The sequence below is a fragment of the Manis javanica genome, chromosome 13, assembly GCF_040802235.1.
Source record: "Manis javanica isolate MJ-LG chromosome 13, MJ_LKY, whole genome shotgun sequence".
In the NCBI taxonomy this organism is placed as follows: Eukaryota; Metazoa; Chordata; class Mammalia; order Pholidota; family Manidae; genus Manis; species Manis javanica.
This window is the reverse complement of record NC_133168.1, coordinates 81,980,385-82,002,953: the sequence shown is the minus strand read 5'-3', so window position 1 is coordinate 82,002,953 and position 22,569 is coordinate 81,980,385. Positions and strand designations below refer to the sequence as shown.

At 38.5% G+C, this 22,569-nt stretch overlaps 1 protein-coding gene and 1 pseudogene across 1 annotated transcript; one reads left to right on the top strand and one right to left on the bottom strand.

Moving 5' to 3' along the window:
- Positions 1-797: 797 nt before the first annotated feature.
- Positions 798-11,162, bottom strand: LOC108397607 (olfactory receptor-like protein OLF4; annotated as a pseudogene).
- A 5,906-nt stretch (positions 11,163-17,068) lies between these two features.
- Positions 17,069-18,010, top strand: LOC118971466 (olfactory receptor-like protein OLF4). The gene has a single exon (XM_073219465.1). The coding sequence runs from the start codon at positions 17,075-17,077 to the stop codon at positions 18,008-18,010; it is 936 nt and encodes a 311-aa protein (XP_073075566.1). The 5' UTR covers positions 17,069-17,074.
- The last annotated feature ends 4,559 nt before the right edge of the window (positions 18,011-22,569 follow it).

The window sequence follows — 22,569 nt, the reverse complement described above, 5'->3', positions numbered from 1 at the left end:
CAATCTTACACACATCAATACATAGATGTCCAGAATAGAAAAATCAGTTTGCATAGTAATATGACTAAAATTTTACTTGTTCATAATTAAGGTCATCTCTGACTCTAATCATGTTGCACTAACCATAGAATGTCAGACTCTTACTGAAATGTGTGTTTCCATATAGACAACAATTTGGAGACAGGTATTTGAATATCGTATCTTCTATTGACTAAGGTGGGCTCTGGTCACCAAGTTGAATAAGAGAATAGAGTCCCAATGAGGGAAAAAATCCAATAACCTGTTATAAAACACATTATATATTAAACTCTGTATATATAGAAAGAGAACTTAAGGTAGTGACATATAATGGATGCAAAAGTCATATAGTGTCTCATATTTTCCTCTCCCATGAAATTATATATAATGGTTGCAAAGTATAGACATAGGAGTGATACAACTCAATAGTATTCTTTTAGTAAAATAGAAAAAAAGTAGTATGACTTATTTCATCCCAGAAGAAACTATTCTTAAAATTCATCCATTCACATGAGATAAATGTGAATATCCACCTTTTTATGAAAAGTAGAAAATAAATTTGAGAAAATAGGAAAATGACAAAGGAAAAGAGATTATCAGAGAGAGCAGAAGGATAATAGAGTAGGTTACTTAAATTTTACAGAGAAGTTCAAATAAAAGAAACTGAAATTCCAAGAAATAAATATAAGGAGCAATTTACTTTACAATCTGATAAAAGAATCACAATTTCTGGCTTCCAGACTTGAGTCCTGCTATCTTTTTGAAGCATTTCTTCAGTCTCAAATGTATTTCTTCAGTCCCAGAACCATTGGCCCTTTTATAGTTTGATTGTCAAAGAATCTTTTCAGGGACCTCCTTATGTCCTTGTTTCTCAGAGTATAGATGAAGGGGTTCAGCATGGGTGTGACCACAGTGTGCATCACTGTGGCTGTTGCACTTGAGTGTGAGCTCTGGGTAGTAGCAGATCTAACATACACACCTTGGCTTGTACAATAAAATAAGGAGACAACAGAGAGGTGAGATGCACAGGTGGAAAATGACTTATACTTCCCCTGAGCTGATGAGATTCCACATATGGAGGAAATTATCTTAGAGTAAGAGTAGGGGATTCCAGCAAAAGGACTACCACCAAGGAGCCCAGCTCCAAAAGTACATCACCATGTAATTAAGGAAGGTGTTAGAACTGGCAAGCTGGACCACCTGTTTGATTTCACAAAAGAAGTGGTGTATTTCCAAGTCTGTACAAAAGGAAAGTCTCAACATCATTAATCATTGTAACAAGAAATGCAGGACACTCATGATCCAGGACACCAGGACCAGCAGGTCACACTGTCGTTGGTTCATGTTGACTGTGTAGTGAAGAGGGTGACAGATGGCCAAAAAATGGTCATAGGCCATCACAGTGAGGATGTAGTTGTCCAATCCTGCAAAGAGCAGGAAAAAATACATTTGAGTCATGCAGCCTGCATATGTTACAACTTTGTTCTGGGTATGGATATTCAACAGCATTTTGGGAATGGTGGTGGAGGTGATGCAGATGTCCACAAAGGACAGGATGGAAAGGAAGATGTACATGGGTGTGTGCAGGTGTGAGTCTGAGCTGATAGCCAAGATGATGAGCAAGTTCTCAAATACAGTGATCAGGTACATGGAGAGGAAAAGCCCAAATAGAAGGAGCTGCAGTTGTGGTTCAATTGAAAATCCCAGAAGAAGAAACCTTGAAAATCCTGTTCATTTACTCCATGTGTGGGAGGTGCCTAGTAGGACATAGAAATATAAGTGACAAATTTTCACAGAATCAAGCATTAGTGATGTAGCATAAATACTACCATTTCTATTTTATTATCAAGAAAATTAATTGAATACATGTTGAGGTCTGTTCCTATTGAGGACATGCCTGGTATCATTTCTCATAAGGATTTCTTTCCTACTTTTGAACTTTTGCTCAAGCACAATGTATTCTACTGTTTCATTTAGAATAGTTTTCATTTATTTGATAAGTATGTATTGAATGTAGATCATGTTCTGGGATCTATCTTGGCAATGAATATGGAGAGCTGAACACAAAAGTACCTATAATCAATAATAGAGAAAGAAAGAAGCAAATAAAAATAATCAAATAACATGTCCTATTATTACAAGAGCAATGAAGAAAAGAAAGCAGGTATAAAGTACAGAATGGATGGGTTATTTTTAATTCAGTGTTCAGGCAACAACTGCAAAGGTGACATGTGAACAGAAATATCAAGGAAGATAGGAGAGGAGATTGGGGTTACCTGGGGAAGTGACTGCCCTGCTATTTGAAATAGAAGTGTCCGTCTATTTCAAAGGCCCAGGAAAGGTGTTTGTTTCAGAAATCAGATTCAAAGGGCAGCCAGAGTTTCAAGGGTAAAGAGCAAGAGGGAGAGTGACAAGAGAGGGTGTCAGGGGATGGTAAGGAGTAAAGTGGCCAGCCTGTGAGATGGAAATCCAAACCGCAATGAGATATCACCTTACCCCAGTCAGAATGGCCACTATCCAAAAGACAAAAAAAAGTGTTAATGAGGATGTGGAGAAAAGGGGGTGCTTTAGCTCTGTAAATAGGAATGTAAATTGGTGCAGCTACTATGGAGTTTCCTCAAAAATTAAAAATAGTAATACCATGTGACCCAGGAGTTCCACCTCTTGGAGTTTACCCAATGAAAATGAAATCACCAATTCATAAAGAAGCATGTACACCTACATTTATTGTATCATTATTTTAGAAATCCATGATATGGAGGCAACCAAACTGTGCATTGATAGATGAATGGGAGTAGGAAATGCATTAATATATACATGTGTAATATTACAAAGATATAATAAGTAATGTACTATGCCTTGGTCTGGTGGGACCCAAGCCCTTCTCCCACCACAGCTCATGAGTGGGAGGAAGAAAAACAGAGCAGCGAGGGGATGAAAGCTTAGGACTGATGATAACCCAGCCCTGGAGATCTGCTATAGGAGTATAAACCTACATTTCACTGTGCTCTGGAGATTAGTGGGGTTGGAAAGCTAAGACAGGTGGAGTACTTGGAGAGACTGAGATTCCAGCCATTTGTGGAGGAGAGGGATCCACATCTGGATGCTCTGGGACAAAGGAAAGGCAGGTGGTCTGAGAGGCTTCCTAGTAGTGAGAGGGATGATGAAGGGGTGGGGTTTTCACAGAGCTTGCTGTGTAGAAGAAGGGATAGGTGGACAAGGTTGTCTGGGCACACTCTGCCCAGCTGGTTAGGAACTTTCAGGAGCTTCAGGCACTCCATACCCCTCGCTGACTACTCATCTCTGAGGCCCCTCACTGTGATATGGAGCCTGCTCTGACTTCCTTCTGGAATGCTGGCACAAGCTCACAAACCTGCAGTTCTGGCCCTGAGGTCAGGACAGCAAGAGAGAGGCTCATCCTATGCCAGCTACAGACGCAAAGCACAGAGGCTTACACCTGCATGCTGACCCACTTGTTCAGACAGTGGAGAGAGTCGCTGAAGCTGGGAAGCAGAAAACAGCCCTCCCTCCCCCTAGGCACCAGCACTGTTCCTCTGTGAACCCTGACATCAGTCCATGGACAGAGCAGCTCCAGAGACTAGAGATTCTGGGAGACACATACAAATAGGAAATGTCAAAGTTACCCAGTTCAAACAAAAATCTTGCAAACACCAGAAAAAGAACCAAATGAAACTGAACTCACCAATATTCATGAAAGATGATTTAAAATAAAAATCATGGAAGATGGCAGCATGAGTAAGGCAGTGGAAATCTCCTCACAAAACCATATGTAGCTTTGAAAATACAACATATACAACTATTCCTAAAAGAGAGACCAGTGGATACAGTACAACAGCCAGGCTACATCTACACCTGTGAGAACTCAGCATCTCAGGAAGGGGGTATGACACAAGCCATGCCTGGCATGAACCAAGTGCTCCCCCCACCCCAGGTCCCCAGTGGGAGGAAAGGAGTCACAACAGGGAGGGAGTGAAAGCTCAGCACTGCTAAACAACCAGCTCTAGTAATCCGCACCAGGAGTGCAGACACACAGTGCATGGTATGCTGGATATTAGAGAAATGGAAAAGCAAAATCTGTGAGAGGGTCCCTGCAACTGGCTCCCATGGGACAAAAGAAAAGTGAGTGATTTTTGAAACTCTTGAAGGGACAGGGACCTCACAGCAGGATGAAATCATCCTGGAACACTCAGCCCAGCAGCTGGGAATCCCAGGGAACTCCAGATGCCCTAACCCACTGGGAGGCAGTGCACCTCTGAAGCCCCTCACAGTGATAAGCAGCCTTCCAGTCATAACCCTAGCCAGCACAGTCACCGACACAGTGGACCAGTAGCCTGAGAGTGGCTGTGTGTGCCCAAGGCAGTAGCAGAGCGGGCCAGGAGTGGCTACGGGAACCAGTGGATGCGGCAGCAGAGCGGCCCAGGAGTGGGCATGCAGCCACCTGGGCCATACCCAAATGCTGCTGCCAGCACACAGCTGTCTTGGGCAGGCAGAAGAAACTGGGGAAATGCACAAAGGGGCACAGCTCTCACAGGAGAGCACACCCGGCCTGCATGCCACTCCTCACAGGGGTCTGGGCTAGCCTGATGGTGACCTAACCCACAGCAGCTAAGGAGATTAATCCAGAGGCTGCCCCAGGAGTGCAGGTAACTGACACAGGCAGTGGAAAGGGGCAAGGCAACCAGCAAACAGGAAAAGACTTTGTTCTCCCAGCTGACACATGTGCTACCTGCCTACAGGTACTTCTATCATGATGAAAAGGCAGAATAATTTGGTCCAGTCCAGAAATACCCAGAAAACTCCCAAGAGGGGGCCTGGGAGATAGATTTAACCAATCTTCTGAAAAAGAATTCAAAATAAAAGTCATAATCATGCTGATGGACCTGCTGAGAAATATGCAAGAGCTAATGGATAAATTTGGGAGGGAGAATACGTAAATAAAAAAAACTCCAGAAGGACTTAAGAGCAGAATGGATGGGGTGCAAGAGGCCGTTAATGGAATAGAAATCAGAGAACAGGAATACAGAGAAGCTGAGGCAGAGAGAGATAAAAGCAACTCCAGGAATAAAAGAATATTAAGAGAAGTGTGTGACCAATCCAAACGGTACAATATACACATTATAGAAGAAGAAGAGAGATAAAGAGACAGAAAGTGTCTTTGAAGAAATAATTCCTGAAAACTTCCACAAACTGGGGGAGGAAATAGTCTTTCAGACCATGTAGGCCAACAGAACTCCCAACACAAGGAACCCAAGGAGGACAACACCAAAACATATAATAATTAAAATGGCAAGAATCAAAGACAAGGACAGAGTATTAAAGGCAGCCAGAGAGAGAAAAAAGGTCACCTACAAAGGAAAACCCATCAGGCTATCATCAGGCTTCTCAACAGAAACTTTACAGACCAGAAGAGAATGGCATGACACACTTAATGCAATGAGACAGAAGGGCCTTAAACAAAGAATACTGTAACCAGCACGACTATGGTTTAAATATGAAGGAGGGATTAAACAATTCCCAGAAAAGCAAAAGTTGAGGAAATTTGACTCCCAAAAACCACCTCTACAGGGTATTCTAGAAGGACTGCTCTAGATGGAAGCACTCCTATGGCTAAATAGATGTTACCAGAGAAAATAAAATCACAACAAAGAAAGCAGACCAAACAACTACTAACTAAAGGCAAAAAATAAAATGAACTACTCACAAAAGCAGTCAAAGGAAACACAAAGGAGTGCAGCTTAAAACATTCTAACATAAAAAGAATGGAGGAGGAGGAATAATAAGGGAGAGAAATAAAGAATCATCAGACTGTGTTTATAATAGCTTAATAAGACTGTGAAGTTAGATGGCTAGATGGTAAAAAAGCTACACTTGATCTCTGGTAACCACGAATCTAAAGAGTGCAATGGCAATAAGTACATATCTTTTAATAATCACCCAAAATGTAAAAGGACTGAATGCACCAATCAAAAGACACAGAGTAACAGAATGGATAAAAAAGGAAGCCCCATCTGTATGCTGTTTAAAGAGACTCACCTCAAACCCAAAGACATGAACAGACTAAAAGTCACGGGATGGAAAAAGATATTTCATGCAAACAACAGAGAGAAAAAAGCAGGTGTTACAATTCTAGCATCAGACAAAACAGACTTCAAAATAAAGTAACAAAAGATAAAGAAGGATATTACAAAATGATAAAGGGCTCAGTCCGACAAGAGGATATAACCATTCTAAATATATATGCACCCAATACAGGAGCACCAGCATATGTGAAACAAATACTAACAGAATTCAAGGAGGAAGTAGAATGCAATGCATTTATTTTAGGAGACTTCAACACACCAATCACTCCAAAGGGCAGATTCACCAGATAGAAAAAAAGTAAGGACACAGAGGTACTGAACAGTACACTAGATGAGATGGACATGATAAAAAACTATAGAACTCTGCACCCAAAAGCAACAGGATACACATTCTTCTCAAGTGCACATGGAAGATTTTCCAGAATAGCATCACCCTACTACCAAAACCAGGCAAAGACCACATGAACAGCAAGAAGCTGAAAGCTTTTCCTCTGAGATTGGGAACAACTAGCTTTCCTATACACTAACAATGAACTAATAGAGAAACTAGGCCACAAAAATACCTAGGAATAAACCTAACCAAGGAACTGAAAGACCTATACCCTGAAAACTATAAGACACTCAAGAGAAATTAAAGAGGGCACTAATAAATGGAAACTCATCCCATGCACCTGGCTAGGAAGAATTAATATCGTCAAAATGGCCATCCTGCCCAAAGCAATATATAGATTTGATGCAATCCCTATCAAATTACCAGCAACATTCTTCAACGAACTGGAACAAATAGTTCAAAACTTCATATGGAAACACCAAAGACCCCGAATAGCCAAAGCAATCCTGAGAAGGAAGAATAAAGTGGGGTGCATCTTGCTCCCCAACTTCAAGCTCTACTACAAAGCCACAGTAATCAAGACAATTTGGTACTGGCACACAAACAGAGCTACAGACCAGTGGAACAGAATAGAGACACCAGAAAAGAGACATCTTAACCCAAACATATACAGTCAATTAATATACGATAAAGGAGGCATGGACATAGAGAAGGGAAATGACAGCCTCTTCAACAGATGGTGCTGCCAAAACTGGACAGCTACATATAAGAGAATGAAACTGGATCACTGTCTAACCCCATATACAAAAGTAAATTCGAAATGGATCAAAGACCTGAGTGTATGTCATGAAACCATAAAACTCTTAGGAAAAAACATACACAAAAAGCTCTGGATGGACAAGGGTGTGGCAAAAGAAACGGGGCATTATGATTAGCATGTATAGTGTTGGGGGGCAGGGGAGGGCTGTGCAACACAGGGAAGACAACTAGAGATTTTACAGCATTTTACTACGCTGATGGACAGTGACTGTGAAGGAGTATGTGGTGGGAACTTGGTGAAGGGCGGAGCCTAGTAAACATAATGTTCTTTATGTAATTGTAGATTAGTGATACCAAAATAAAAAATTAAAAATTAAAAAAAAGCTCTTCGCCATAAGCATGAAGAAGTTTTCATGAACATATCACCCAGGGCAAGGGAATTGAAAGCAAAAATGAACAAGTGGGACTATATCAAACTAAAAAGCTCTGTACAGCAAAGGACACCATCAGTAGAACAAAAAGGCATCCCCCAGTATGGGAGAATATATTCATGAATGACATATCTGATAAGTGGTTGACATCCAAATTATATAAAGATCTCATGCACCTCAAAAAACAAAAAGCAAACAAACCAATTAAAAAATGGGCAGAGGATCTGAACAGACACTCCTCCAAAGAAGAATTTCAGATGGGCAACAGGCACATGAAACAATGCTCCACATTGCTAATCATCAGAGAAATGCAAATTAAAACCAAAAGGAGATATCTTTTCACACCAGTAAGTATTGCCAACACCAAAAGACAAACAACAATAAATATTGGCAAGGATGTGGAGAAAGGGGAACCTTCCTACACTGCGGGTGTGAATGTAAATTAGTTCAACCATTGTGGAAAGCAGTATGGACGTTCCTCAAAAAACTCAAACTGGAAATACCATTTGAGCCAGGAATTCCACTCCTGGGAATTTACGAATGCAGGAGCCAGTTTGAAAAAGACATATGCATCCCTTTGTTTAAAGCAGCAGTATTTACAATAGCCAAGGAAAGGAAGCAACCTGTGTCCATCAGTAAATGAATGGATAAAGAAAATGTGGTACATATACACAATGGAATATTATTCAGCCATAAGAAGACAACAAATGCTACTATTTGCAACAACATGGATGGAGCTAGAGGGTATTATGCTCAGTGAAATAAGCCAGGCAGAGAAAGACAAGTATCAAATGATTTCACTCATTTGTGGAGTATAAGAACAAAGAAAAAACTGAAGATACAAAAGAGCAGCAGATTCACAGAACCCAGGAATCGACTAACAGTTACCAAAGGGAAAGGAAATGGGGTGTGTGGGTGGGAAGGGAGGGATAAGGGGAAAGGGGCATTACAGTTAGCACACATAATGTTGGGCGGGTGGAACATGGGGTAGGCAGTATAACACAAGGAAGACAAATAGTGATTCTATAGCATCTGACTACACTGATGGAGAGTGATTGTAATGGGGTATGTGGTAGGGACTTGATAATAGGAGGAGTCCAGTAACTGTAATGGTGTTCATGTAATTGTACATTAATGATAGCAAAATGAAGAACAAATAAGATTCTCTTAATTCTAACCTTGTAAATTGGGAACACAGAATCTCCAGGAAAACTTTCCTTTCTACCCAGACCAGTGTCCCACAGGGAAATCATGTGTTTTAAGGTCATAGCAACTGGACAGAAATGTGCTTAATGAAATAGGAGTTGTAATATCTCCTCTGTTGCAGCCCCTCAGCATGGGCCACCTTGAACTAGACAGGATATTGTTGCTTTTGAGTTTTAATTTGGCTCTGGGGCTGATGCTTCATGCCCTCTCCCTATTTTCTTGGGAGAGAGCATCATTCTCCACCATCTTCCATCCAGGAGGAACTTTGACTTCCACCTGGTGACCTTCTCCTCAGCAGTCCCAGACAGGTGAGTCCAAGAGCCCAGTAGGTAATGTAGGAAAGTGACAGAGAGAAAAAAAATGAGCACATACAGCTAAGGACAGTGACAACCACCAGCCTAGCCCAGGATATGGACATCTCTACTGTTGTTTGCTTTGTTTAACTAACTAACCAATTTATTTATGGGGCTAAAAGGGCATGAAAATTAACCACAGAAATACCTATATGATTGTTGACAATTAAGTGATCAAAGTCGAGTTAGAGGAGGAAATGGAAGGCATAAAATATTTCCAGTAAACTAGAACAAATCCAAAGTGTTTTACAGTTAAAGAGAGTAGGAAAATGAAGGATTATGTGTGAATGGTTGTCCAGCGAAGTGAAGGCATTTCTTTTTTTATTTTCAAGATAGGGTATATACAATGATGTTTCTGTATTTATTAGATAGATCCAGACCAGAGTATTGCTTGCAAATTCACCTAGCAACATCAGTTCATGAGGCATTCATTTGACAGCATCTTCTTTCATTCTGGGTGTTTACTGGAAGAAACTTTATTTGATTTGTTAAAATAGATTTACTTTGCAATTATTTCATTAGCTGTGAAGTTTAATAGTTTAATATACTTGTGGGTGTGTTATTCATTTGTTTTTTCATTGTAAATGATCTCTACAAGCTCTTTATAGGTGTATAGTGGTGTCAGAGCATTTTTATTTCTGTTTTGGATGCATTCTTTGAAACAAGGAATTGGACACTTTTAAATCTAATTTGTATTTGCCACTGAGTTCTAACAGATAGAATAATTGTACATGTGGCCAATTGTGAGTGTGTATCAGTTGTGAGGGGTCATATCCATCACTCAGTCATACGTGTTCTCTCTATTGCATTTTTGTTCTTTATTTTTCTTACTGAAAAATATCAGTTGTCATATTTAATATTCATCACATGCAAGTCCTTCCTATCAATAAAAAGGAAACGTTTTTCACTATACTCAATGCTAATAGATCACTCTTTATACTGTTTCTAACTTGTTTTCACATATCTGTTCCTTATTGTTCTTGTTGAAATTTTGTGATTAGATCTCTTTCTAAAATTGCATAATCTTCACCCATCATCTAATATGTGAGAGGGGCTTTATGCATTGGGGGTGAATAAATGCTTTGTGTATTTTATCTTTTTAATTAATTTTCTTTTGTTCCTGCTTGAAAATTAGAGTTCTAAATACAATTAGGATTCTTCTATTGCTCTAATGAAACGACTCCCCTTTCAAAGAATTTTTTCATAACCCCTAAAGGGACAGTGAATGAACAATATCAAGGTAATCAGTTCTATATCTCCCACATTCTGAGGGATTTCTTCTTTATGATAATATGGCTCTTGAATTCTTGTCATCCTGTGTGTTTCAGAGTCAACAATATGTCTTCACAAACATGCATGTCCTTTCTACCTCTTTAAGTTTCCTAGGAAGGAAACATCTGTGTGTCACTTGTTCATACGGTTATCTTAAATAAATTTGAATGAGAAGATAACCATGAATGTTCTCCCCAGATATCATTCATATGCCAAAAATAGGATGGGACTGATGCTTTTAATTGCCATAAATGCTGTTTGCTTTGATTATTGTATCAGTTAGCTATTGCTATGTAACAAGCTATCCTGAATCAAGTGATTTATCATCATGGTTTTATTGTCTAGCAGAATTACATGATGAGGAGTTGTGACCTCAGCTTGGATATTCAGGAATCTTAAGGTATCCCTGAGTCTCTTCATTGTGTTTCTAAGGCTTGTCCATGATGTTGTGAGAAGCTGTAGCACACTTCTGTCTTGAGTCAATTTATGCTAGTGATTTCTACATACAAATGTATGTTAAAAACAGTGAGTTTAAAAAAGTGAGTTTATAAAATTTGAAGACCTTGACTAAATACTATTATTTTTACATGCATATATGACACTTTAGTTTCTACCCAGTTAGAAGACATATCTCCAGCCCCTGACAAAATGTGACTCAAGTTTCTATGTTCTTAATCTTGCCTTGAGACATGCATCACTAGAATTTTTAAAAATATAATCCATCAAAATATAGTGACATACAGAAGTTACACATATTTAAAATGTGAAATATTCTGATTTAAAAACAAAAAGTTAACACTACATGTTGCATGGGTTAAATTATATGTGATTCAAGAAAGTGCAGCCAATACTTGTTTTTTAATGTAATAAAACAATTAATCACCCTGCCTTTTTTCCTTCTTTCTGATGATGATGTGGGATATAAACTTAAATCAGTTGTTTGTTGTTAGGAATAAGTGAAATATTGGTAACTACTGTTAAGTCCAAGAACTCTTTCTTGGGAAAGAATACATGTGGGTGCATTTGTACATGATTTTCTTTCAAATAAACACACTCAGAAATATGTGGACATACATAGACATTAATAATCCCATATTTTATGATGAAAATAAATTTGTGACAAAATTGGATAGGAAATAAATTATAAGAATGAATGATGAGTTACCATGAAATTAAAAGACTAGACTAGAAATTTAGACACAAAGACACAATGGCAACTCACTATACCAGCCAAGGTGGCAGAACTCCTAACTGACTTTAGGTTTTATCTTCTACCTAAGGTTAGATTTCAACATAAAATTCCTTTACCAAAAGGAAGAAAAATGAATTTTGAGAGGCTAAGACTCAATTTCCTCAAAGAGATTTTTTTAATGTGTGTATCATATTCCTGTTGCGTACTGTGGAGGGTGTAAAAGAAACATTTATATTCTTATGTTTTCAAGGACAGAGTCTGAAATGAGTCTCAGTAGACTAATATACAGATGTCTGTAGGATGAGTTCCTTCTGGAGGCTCCAGAAGAAAATCCCTTTCTTTTCCCATTTGGGGTTCTGGTATGCACAAGCTTTCCTTGGCTCATGGCCCTGTCTCTACCTTCAGAGCCACCAGTATATCAAGTTCAAATCTTCATCTGATGGCAATTATTCTACCTTTCTTCTTCACATTCAGGGAACTATGAATGGGAGAAATATTTGCAAATGATATACAAAATAAGGTGTTAATATCCAAAATATATAAGGAATTCATACAACTCAACACCAAAAGAACAAAAAAATCTAATTAAAAAATAGGTAGAGTAGATGAATGGATAAAGAAGATGTGGTACATATACACAATGGAATATTATTCAGCCATAAGAAGAAAACAGATCCTACCATTTGCAACAACACGGATGGAGCTAGAGGGTATTATGCTCAGTGAAATGAGGCAGGCAAAGAAAGACAAGTATAAAATGATTTCACTCATCTGTGGAGTATAAGAACAAAGCAAAAACTGAAGGAACAAAACAGCAGCAGACTCACAGAGCGCAAGAATGGACTAAAAGTTAACAAAAGGAAAGGGACTGGGGAAAATGGGGGAAGGGAGGGATAATGGGGAAAAGTGGTATTACGATTAGCACACATAATGCAGTGGGGGTATATGGGGAAGGCAGTATAATACAGAGAAAACAAGTAGTGATTCTATAGCATCTTACTACACTGATGGACAATGACTGTAATGGGTTATGTGGTGGGGACTTGATAATAGGGGGAGCCTAGTAACCATAATGTTGCTCATGTAATTGTACATTAATAATAACAAAATTTAAAAAATACACATGCCACCCTGAAAAAAAATTGGGCAGAGGACATGAGTAGATATTTCTCTGAAGAAGAATTACAGATACATGGAAAGATGTTCAACATCATTAATCATCAGGGAAATTCAAATCGATACTACAATGAGATATCACCTCACACTAGTTGGAATGGCTAATTTCAAAAGGACAAGAAATAACAAGAGTTGTCAAGGATAAGGAGAAAAGAGACCCCTCGAGCACTGTTGATAGTAATGTTACTTGGTGCAGCCACTATGGAAAACAGTATGGTTTCCTCAATAAATTAAAAATAGAATTACCATATAGTCCATCATTTTCATTTCTGGGAATTCATCCACAAAACAAACACACTGCTTTGCAAAATTCCAGTATATCACACACAATATATAAACAGATCTCTTAATTAACAAATTTCATAACATGGGACTAAATGGCAGTTATCACTTTCTGATATATCTGTGTGGAAAGTCCTCACAGATTTGGAAAGTGTGTCCTGAAGCCAGGGAGTATAGAGCCCAAGGTTTTACATCAATGTAACAGAGGTCTCCCATCCCTGAAGAGGGTAATTAAAATGTTCTGTATCAAAGATTTTGGGCCCATGATGTGTCAATGGTTTTAGACCCAAGGGACCTAATCCTGGTGGTTCCTTAGGTTAGACTCTAGAGAAATATGAATTCATGGGTGTGATAATGTGCTTGAAGGTTATGCCTCTTCAAGACAAGAGAATTCATGAAGAAGGAGAAATAAAAACAGGATTCAGCTGAATTCTAAAATGATCTTGGGAATAGAAAATTGACAGATAATTTCCCATTGTGTCCAGACCTGTGTCCCACAGGGCATGATGTGCTCAGAGGCAGGACAAACAATGGAAGCAGTGACTAATTTGAAGACATAGGAAGTGGTAAATACCTCATCTGCCGCGGTCCCTCAGCATGTGTCACCTTAGGCCGCACAGGACATAGTTGTGGTTTTGGAATCCTAAGTCTGGCTGGGGCACCAAAGCTTGGCTCTTTCCTGCTGTCTTATCTAGAGACAGTTTCAGTCTCCATCATTAACCATCCAGGGAAGAATTCTGACTTCCACAGGGAGACCTTCCTCTCAGAGACCTCTTGCAGGTGAGTCTGATAGCCCAGCAGACCTGGCAGGTAAGGGTCAGAGAGAAGCAAAGCCAAGAAAAAATGATACTGATGGTGATCTGAGAACCAGTTCAGCCTAGTCTCCAGCCTAGGGAGGGTTGCACTTGTCAGAATGCTTGTTTAACAAAGTGAAGCAATTATCCAGGAAGCTACAGAGATGCGAGCATTGAATTCAGCAAATCTGGTGTCATTTTGACAGTTAATTGATAGCAGAACATAAGTCCAAATGTCCCTGTAATTCAAGATGTCAGGAAAATTGCTAGCTGTGAGGAGATATACAGTGAAGCAAAGACATTTCTTTTTATTTTTAAAATGGGGAATTTTTTACAATTTCAGAGAAAGATCCAGACCAAGGAATGCTTGCAAATACATCCCTGCACCAGCGTGAGTGAGACATAGACTTCATAGTATCTTCTCCATTCTGGGTGTTCACATGAAAAAAATCTATCCAGTAGGTTAGAAAACATATGCCAAAGAGCATTAATTTAAGATTATTTCATTATTTGTGAGGCCATATATTTTGTGGATTAGTTAACCATTTCCTTTCTTTTCAAATAATTTTTATTGAGGTATAGATGATATAAAACATTATATTGCTTTCATATATAAAACATGGTGATTGAACAATTATGCACATTCAAAATGCTCACCACAATAAATGTAGCTAATGTCCATCAACATTCATATAAATTACAGTATTATTGACTATATTCCCTTTGCTATACTTCAATCCATTAGACTAATTTATTTTCTAATTGGAAGATTGTACCTCTTTATCCCTTTCATCCATGTTGCCCATACTCCCACCTTCCCTTATGTTAACCAATAGTCTGTTCTCTCTGTGAGTATATTTCTGCTCTGTTCATTTGTTTTGTTTTTGTATTCCACATATTAGTGAAATCATATGGTTTTGCCTTTCTGTCTGACTTATTTCACTGGTCATAATACCCTCTAAGTCCATTCATGTAACAAATGGCAGGACATTTTTAGTGGCTGAATAATATTCCATTATGTATATGTACCACTTCTTTATCCATTCATCTACGGCTGGACAGTTAAGTTGTTTCCATATCATGGTCATTGTAATACTGCTGCAATGAACATGAGGGTGCATATATATTTTTGAATTAGTTGTTTTTGTTCCTTCATGTAAATTCCCCTAAAGTAGAAATTCTGGGTCATACTATATTATATTTCTAATTTTAGTTTTTTGAACAACCTCCATACTGCTTTTCACAGTGGTTGTATCAATTCACATGAAAAGTATAGCATCAGGAATATAGTCAATATAATAGTGTAATAAGTTTGTACAGTGACAGATGTTAACTAAACTTATCATGATGACCATTTAGTAATGTGTGTAACTGTCAAATCACTATTTGGTACACTTCATACCAATATAATATTGTATGTTAAATATACTTTAGTTGTGTTCAAAAATAATTTTAAAAAATGAAACAAGTGCCTGCATGACATAGTATACTTAGGGAAAAATCATATGAAGAATGTTTTTTGGTAAAAAGGATAGAATCACATGGCATGTGTAGGATTGTATATAGTATGGTCTGGAGAGGCCCTTGAAGATTGGATGAAGACAAAAACCAGGACTGCACTCTGTCCGCTGTGTTTATCACATTTGAGATCAAATCTCAAAGTACAAGAAAAACAAAGAAAAAATTCCAAATGAAAGGGAGAAAATGACTTACCTCATGTACTATCCAGCCATAGTAAAACCAGCTGGTCACATAAATGTAGAATGGGCACCAAAACAAACAAGCAGAGTTGCACTCTTTGATATTTAAAATAGATGGCTTGTATTTTGCATATTTCCTTTTTTGAGTGATTGACATATTTTATTTGCTTGGCATCAACGGGACATGATCAGGGTTGGAAAACCTCCAGAAACAAGGAGGTGTTCCCTTCCTCACAGTGTCTAAGGGTCCACCTGGGCTTGTTAGATCTTTGTTCTTCCTCATGTCCTTTCCCTTCCTCTCCCTCTAGGCATATTGAACAGATTGTTTATGTTTCTTTAAATACAGGGCATGAAATGGACATATCAACATGGAATTCCAATTTAATTTTCCATGGGAGGCTTATGATAGCAATTTCAGGGTCTGATGTCTAAATTTTATAGGGAACAGGTAATTGATTTGAACAGCATAAACTAAGCAGTGTGGGCAGGAGTGAGGATGTGGAAATAACACAGCAGCACACCTGGGTGCATAGTGGGGTGCAGTGTGGGGTGTGTGTGTGTCTGTGGTTGTTCCTTGTAATGGAGGACAGTCCTCAGAACAGGGGTACCAAAAAACATAAATCCAAGGTGACTTCTATAACTCAGGGGTGAGAACTCAGTCAAGATAAGGAACGAGGAAAGGGATCTTTTTCAAAGACATGATGACTTTGCAACAGATTTACCTTGTGTGGACAGAGGACTCCCTGTGTCTTGAAGTCTCAGCAGTCAGGAGGCCATCTCATCCTCATCATCCTGTGACACCATCTCTCACTGCCCTCTGCCTTGCCCATCCCCCTCAACACACTAGCTCATTTTGAGCCCTGATTTTCCAAAACAACCACCTTCCTCAGGACAATTGCACACTGTCCATTCCCTCTGCCTGGCACACAGTCACCAGATAATGTGCATCTCCTGCTCAATCTTCTTCAAGGTGTCTGTTAACCTGTCACCTTGTTTCAGGTATTTGCCAAATCCTCAATAAAAATAAAACCCCATTACACTATCCTTTATACATGCTTTCCTTTCTTCATAGGACCTGCACCCTCTGAGAGGGGCACAATTATTTGTACCTGATCACTCCTCCTCCAGCCCTGGATCCTGGGAATTTTTTTTTCAGCATTCTCTACTCTGGACAGTTCCTGGAATGTGGTCTCTATACATTTTCTGTTCCTCAGGTAAATGAAAGATACTCTGGAGAAAACAGTACCACACATTATGTTTGAGGAACAGGTGTACAGTGAAAAGGAATTCCTATAGCAGAGAAGCTGAGGAGACCCAAAACAGGCCCTCCATGAATCAAATATGGAAATGAATTTCTTTGATACAAAATAAAAGATAGCACTTATTCTAGGTACTAATCTTTCCTTATGGGAAAATTAGTCATTTCTTTCTTCTACTTTCAGGTATTCATGTCCAGCACATGGATCCTGGGAATGATACTAGTATTTCAGGATTTCTTCTCCTAGGATTTTCAGAAGAACCAGAACTGGAGCCCCTCCTACTTGGGCTTTTCCTCTCCATGTACCTGATCACTGTGTTTGGGAACTTGCTCATCATCCTGGCTGTCAGTGCAGACTCCCGCCTGCACACACCCATGTACTTCTTCCTCTGCAACCTGTCCTTTGTGGACATCTGCTTCACCTCCACCACCATCCCCAAGATGCTGCTGAACATACAGACCCAGAGCAAAGCCATAACCTATGCAGGCTGCATCACCCAGATGTACTTTTTCCTACTCTTTGGAGGAATGGATGACTTCCTCCTGACCGTGATGGCCTATGACCGATATGTGGCCATCTGCCACCCCCTTCACTACACGGTCATCATGAACCCCCGACTCTGTAGACTGTTGGTCCTGGTGTCCTGGATTATGAGTGTCCTGAATTCCTTGTTACACAGCTTAATGGTGTTGGGTCTGTCTTTCTGTTCCAACATGGAAATCCCTCACTTTTTCTGTGAACTCAATCAAATGGTCCAACTTGCCTGTTCTGACACTTTCTTTAATAACCTGATGATATATTTTTCAGCTACACTGCTGGCTGGTATTCCCCTTGCTGGAATCCTTTACTCCTATTCTAAGATAGTTTTGTCCATACATGGAATCTCATCAGCTCAGGGCAAGTATAAAGCATTTTCTACCTGTTCATCTCACCTGTCTGCTGTCTCCTTATTTTATTGTACAGGCCTAGGGGTGTACCTCAGCTCTGCTCTTACTCCAAGCTCACCCTCAGGTGCAGCAGCCTCAGTGATGTACACCGTGGTCACACCCATGCTGAACCCCTTCATCTACAGTCTGAGGAACAAAGATATAAAGGGGGCTTTGAAAAGATTCCATGTGAAGGAATCTAAGAACTAATAGCCCCCTGGACTGAACAAGTGCCCATGATTGCAGAGGCCAAAGACTCAGAGTTTGAAATTGTGATTATTTGTTCAAATGGATATAGCATTGTTCATTCTGTTTGTATTCTGGAATTTACATTTATTTGACCTCAATTTCTCTATTCAATTTACATAACTTATTATAGTAGCTTTCTGCTGTCTCTGATATCCAACAGTTTTTTCCTTTGTTGTTTTCATACATTCCCAAATTTATTTTCAACTAATTATTTTGTAATTTCCATTTATCTAATGAGACAACAAAATATTTTAAATAAATATATTTTCAAATGACATATCATACCAAATAACATTTCTTTTGTATTTCTAAAAGAATATTCATGCATTGTGTTGCCACAATGGAAAAAATTACATGATGAACAAGGCAGTTTATGTAATTTTATCATAGAGGAAAATTTGAAACCACTGTTCTCACTTATATTCATGACATTCTTTTTCATGTCACTATTGTAACTCCTTTTCCTGACAATCTAGAATTTAACACACTAAGGTGCTTTATACCTCTGGTCACTGTGGTTATTTTCTTCACTAGGACCTGTTCTCTTTCAGCCTTTTCACAGCACCTGTTATAGTCACTGCCAAAATTATCATACTTGTCTCCTTTTGGAGTCTACATGGATGCACAAATTCAATGAAAAGGTTTATTTTATGGCTTTAAAGTCAGAGAACATTTAAAATATGATGAAGTAAAAATTGAAGTTCAACTTTTAATTGCTATTCAAAATATTTCTTTTCCAAGCTGCACATCTACTCATTCATGTATGGAATGCTGGATTCTGTGTGTAAAAGGGGATATTCACTGGTGAAGGACCACTTACATGTGTGTGCTTTTTCATTGGCATCTTCTTGTTTATGTTTTAAAACTTCTGGTGATGCCTGTAAATATTCCTTCTTCTAAATGAAATCCACACCCATTCTAAATTTTGTCATAACCACTAAAGGGACAGTGAGTGAATGAGCAATATCAGCATCATGCATTTTAATCTCCATTTTTCTCAGGAATCCCTTTAATATTTACAGTTAAATAATGATTCATGTAAGAGCCTTAGTTCACATGTCCAGTCATGTGACTCAAGGTCACCATTTTTCACCACAAACATATATGTCCTTCCACCTTTCCTAGGTACCTGCAAAGACCATCCAGATAGTCATTTTTAATATAGTTACCTGAAATAAAGTACTGAAGAATGTTCAAACATCAGGGGAGAAAAGCCAAAATAAGGACAGCAGATTATTATGGTTTCTCTCAATTCTGTTTGCTAATATTACTGAATCAGTCGGATATTGCTGCACTACAAGTCATCCTATCAAATGGTTTTACAGAATACGTTCATTATAGAAGTGGACCGTATGAGAGGAAGTTGTTCTGAACTCTACAGGGCTCCTCATCGGTCTGCAATCAAAGTCTGTTTCTATGCTATGTTTCTAAAGCCATACCATGATTGGTGTATGGGTATACTGCATTTTTGTGTGAACTGATATATGTCAGCTACTGTCCATATATTGTTATATCTTGTCAAGAACCAATAAATGGTCCACTCATATATGTCAGTTAATCCATTTTAGAGAAAATAAAAGAGTTTCTCAAATGTGAATTGTCTTAATTTCACTGCTTCTATATCCTGTTGAAATGTTTGAAACTTTTCGTTTTTCTCAGTTAGAAGAGAATCCCCCACACTTGCTCATGACTCAACTGCCTGTGATCTAGACCCTACTTTGAGCCATGCAGCTTCAGAGATTTATCTTTCTCCTTTTAACTAATTTGTGAAAGTGAAATGACATAGAATAAAAAGTACATTTTTAAATGTATAATTTGATGAATTAAAGGAGCCACACCAAAAATTAAGTGTACATACTACATTTTTTATATTTATGTAATTTGAGTAAGGGCATAATAAGTCTTTGCTTCTTTGTTGTGGATTGTAAGAAATTTAGTCACCCTGAAACTCAGTTTCCATATATCTAAAGGTAATATAGGTAATAAACTTATCCCCAACAAGGATGTTTTGAAGTATAAATGAAATGTGTGGAAATAGTTTGATGAATTTCCTCCTCAAGAGAATGTTTGAGTAACAGGTATGCATGCATATATGTATGTGTATTTGTACACATTGTCTTTCAAAGAAGCACATAGTGATTCACTTATAATCCCAGTATTATGTTAAAAGAAACCTTGAGAGAGTGTTGGCAAGTAAAATAATTTAAAGAAGGGAGGTTTGAATTAACATGAAAAAGAGTATAGAAATTTTGATAGAAACTTTTACAGTAGAATAGGTGACCTTAATTTTAATAATGATTTACTCTTCCTATCTTAATGACCTAAATGTCTTACATTTAGAACCACATTAACATTTATGCCATGGGACATTCTCAATACCAGCTATTAGTGCCAAATATCAAATTGACTTTGGATTTCTTTCTTTATTTAAAGTAGGAAATTAACACAAAATATCCTACAAAATGAGAATTAAATGAATGAATCTGCAGACTTAAATTCAGTTCCCTAAAACAAAATTGCATTGGATAAATGTCTGTATTAGATTCCTATTTCTGCTGTAACAAGTTATCACACTAGTGGCTTGAAATGGGAAAATGGGCTTGTAGAATTTTGGAGGTCAGAGGCCGAAATAGCTCTCATTGGGTTAAAGTCAAGAAGTATGTAGGAGTGGATTCCTTCTGCAGACTCAGTGGAGACTCTGTTCCCTTCCTATTGCAGCTCCTGGCGGCCACCTGCATTCTTGGCTATTGGCCCTTCTTCCATCTCCAAAGCCAGCAGCTTGACATTTGCAAATGTCTACCTGACTTTTCTTTCTCCCTGGGTTTGGAGATAATTGTCATTACCTCACACAGCCAGTATAATCAGAGCTAATAACCTTTCTTAAAGCCAGCTTTAGATAGCAATGTTACTCCATCTGCTTCCTTAATCCTCCCTCACTATAAAAAATAAGATATTAAAGGTTCTGGAGATTAGGATGTGGACATCTTTTGGAGGATCTTATTCTGTCTATTAAAGTGTTTTCAGAAGTATATTATTGGTGTCACTCAAGAGCCCTTGTATGAAAGAATCAAGGACAGAATTTATCACAGCCTCGGGGATGACTGAAAACAGTTTTCCTTAACAATCACAAGTAGAAATTAACTTTGTGATTACCTACACTAGACTTCAGCTCAGGACCACAGCCTTGCTACTAAAAAGATCCATAGACAAGAACCTGTGGCATAGATGTCACTCAGGAGCTCACGTAAATACAGGGTCTCTGTGCTCACCAGAACTTGTGGAATCAGAATCAAAATTTGAACTAACTTCTTGGGTGACCCACAGGCTAATTGAAATTGGAAAAGAGCTGGTCTAGAATTAGTTTTCCACCTTCTAATGTTGACATTTGGGGCAGGATAATTATTTGTGTTGGATGCTGTCCTGTGCACTATAGGTGTTAAGCAGCATCCTTACAGACATGCCCAAATATCCCCAGGTGCAAAATCCTCTCTGGCTGGGAACCACTTGCCCAGAGATAGAACCATAAGCACCCTGATAGAATTGCCACCAAGGCCCCATCCCTTACTCAGACTATAACTTTGGGAAGATCTCTAAACTCCACTTCTGTAAGGAACATGTAGTTCATAATGGCACTACATCATAGAATAGTCTTTCATAAGCTTTAAAGCAAAGTGTCCATCAATAGATGAATGGATAAAGAAAATGTGGTAAATGTGTACAACAGAATGTTATTTAGTAAAAAAGGACAAAAAATGATGCTGGGTTCTTGTTCGTGGAGTCAAAGAATGAGCTTAGCAAACACTCAATGTAGGAGAGCCAGGGAGAGGCTTTTATTTAGAGATAAAGTTTGAGGAAAGATCTCCTGGCTTGTGCAAAGATAGGAAAAGAGAGTCCATAGTTGTGCATTGCCTATGGGTTTTATACATGGTTGCGAGACAAAGGGCTAGGGATGCAGCCCTGCCAAAATTTCCCCAAATATATATCTTTGAAGAGACACTAAGTTTCTTATTAGTCTTCCAAGTTATTTTGCAAAGTTATCAACACAAGATATTTACTGCTTTGACTCTTGTCCAGAATAGCAGATCCTCAGTTTGGGAGCAGATTCCTTCCCAGGATAGCAGCTTCTTGGTCAGAGAGCATATCAAACAAGACTGCCTGTTCTGCTCCTAAGGTGGGTTGAGTTATTGTCCGTTATGTTAAGAAACTTTCTTTTTGACTTCTTGGGTTTTAAAATGCAATCTTATCTTTAAGATGGAATCCCTCCTGTTTTTACTATGCTGTTTATTACTGGGCTTGTTTGCCATTATTAATTGCCCAGGTTGCAAATCATTTGATTTAGGGCCGGAGGAAGAAAAGTAGCATCTGCATAAAGTTAAAGATTATAAGTTGGGCCTTTTAGCAGGCTAAAGTAAATCTTACAATAGCCTGATTTTATTGACACAATAAAGACATGAGCTATGCTAAGGTATATTCTTATCTGGGGGATATTAAACATTCCAGGTCAAGTTACTTCTGGCTTT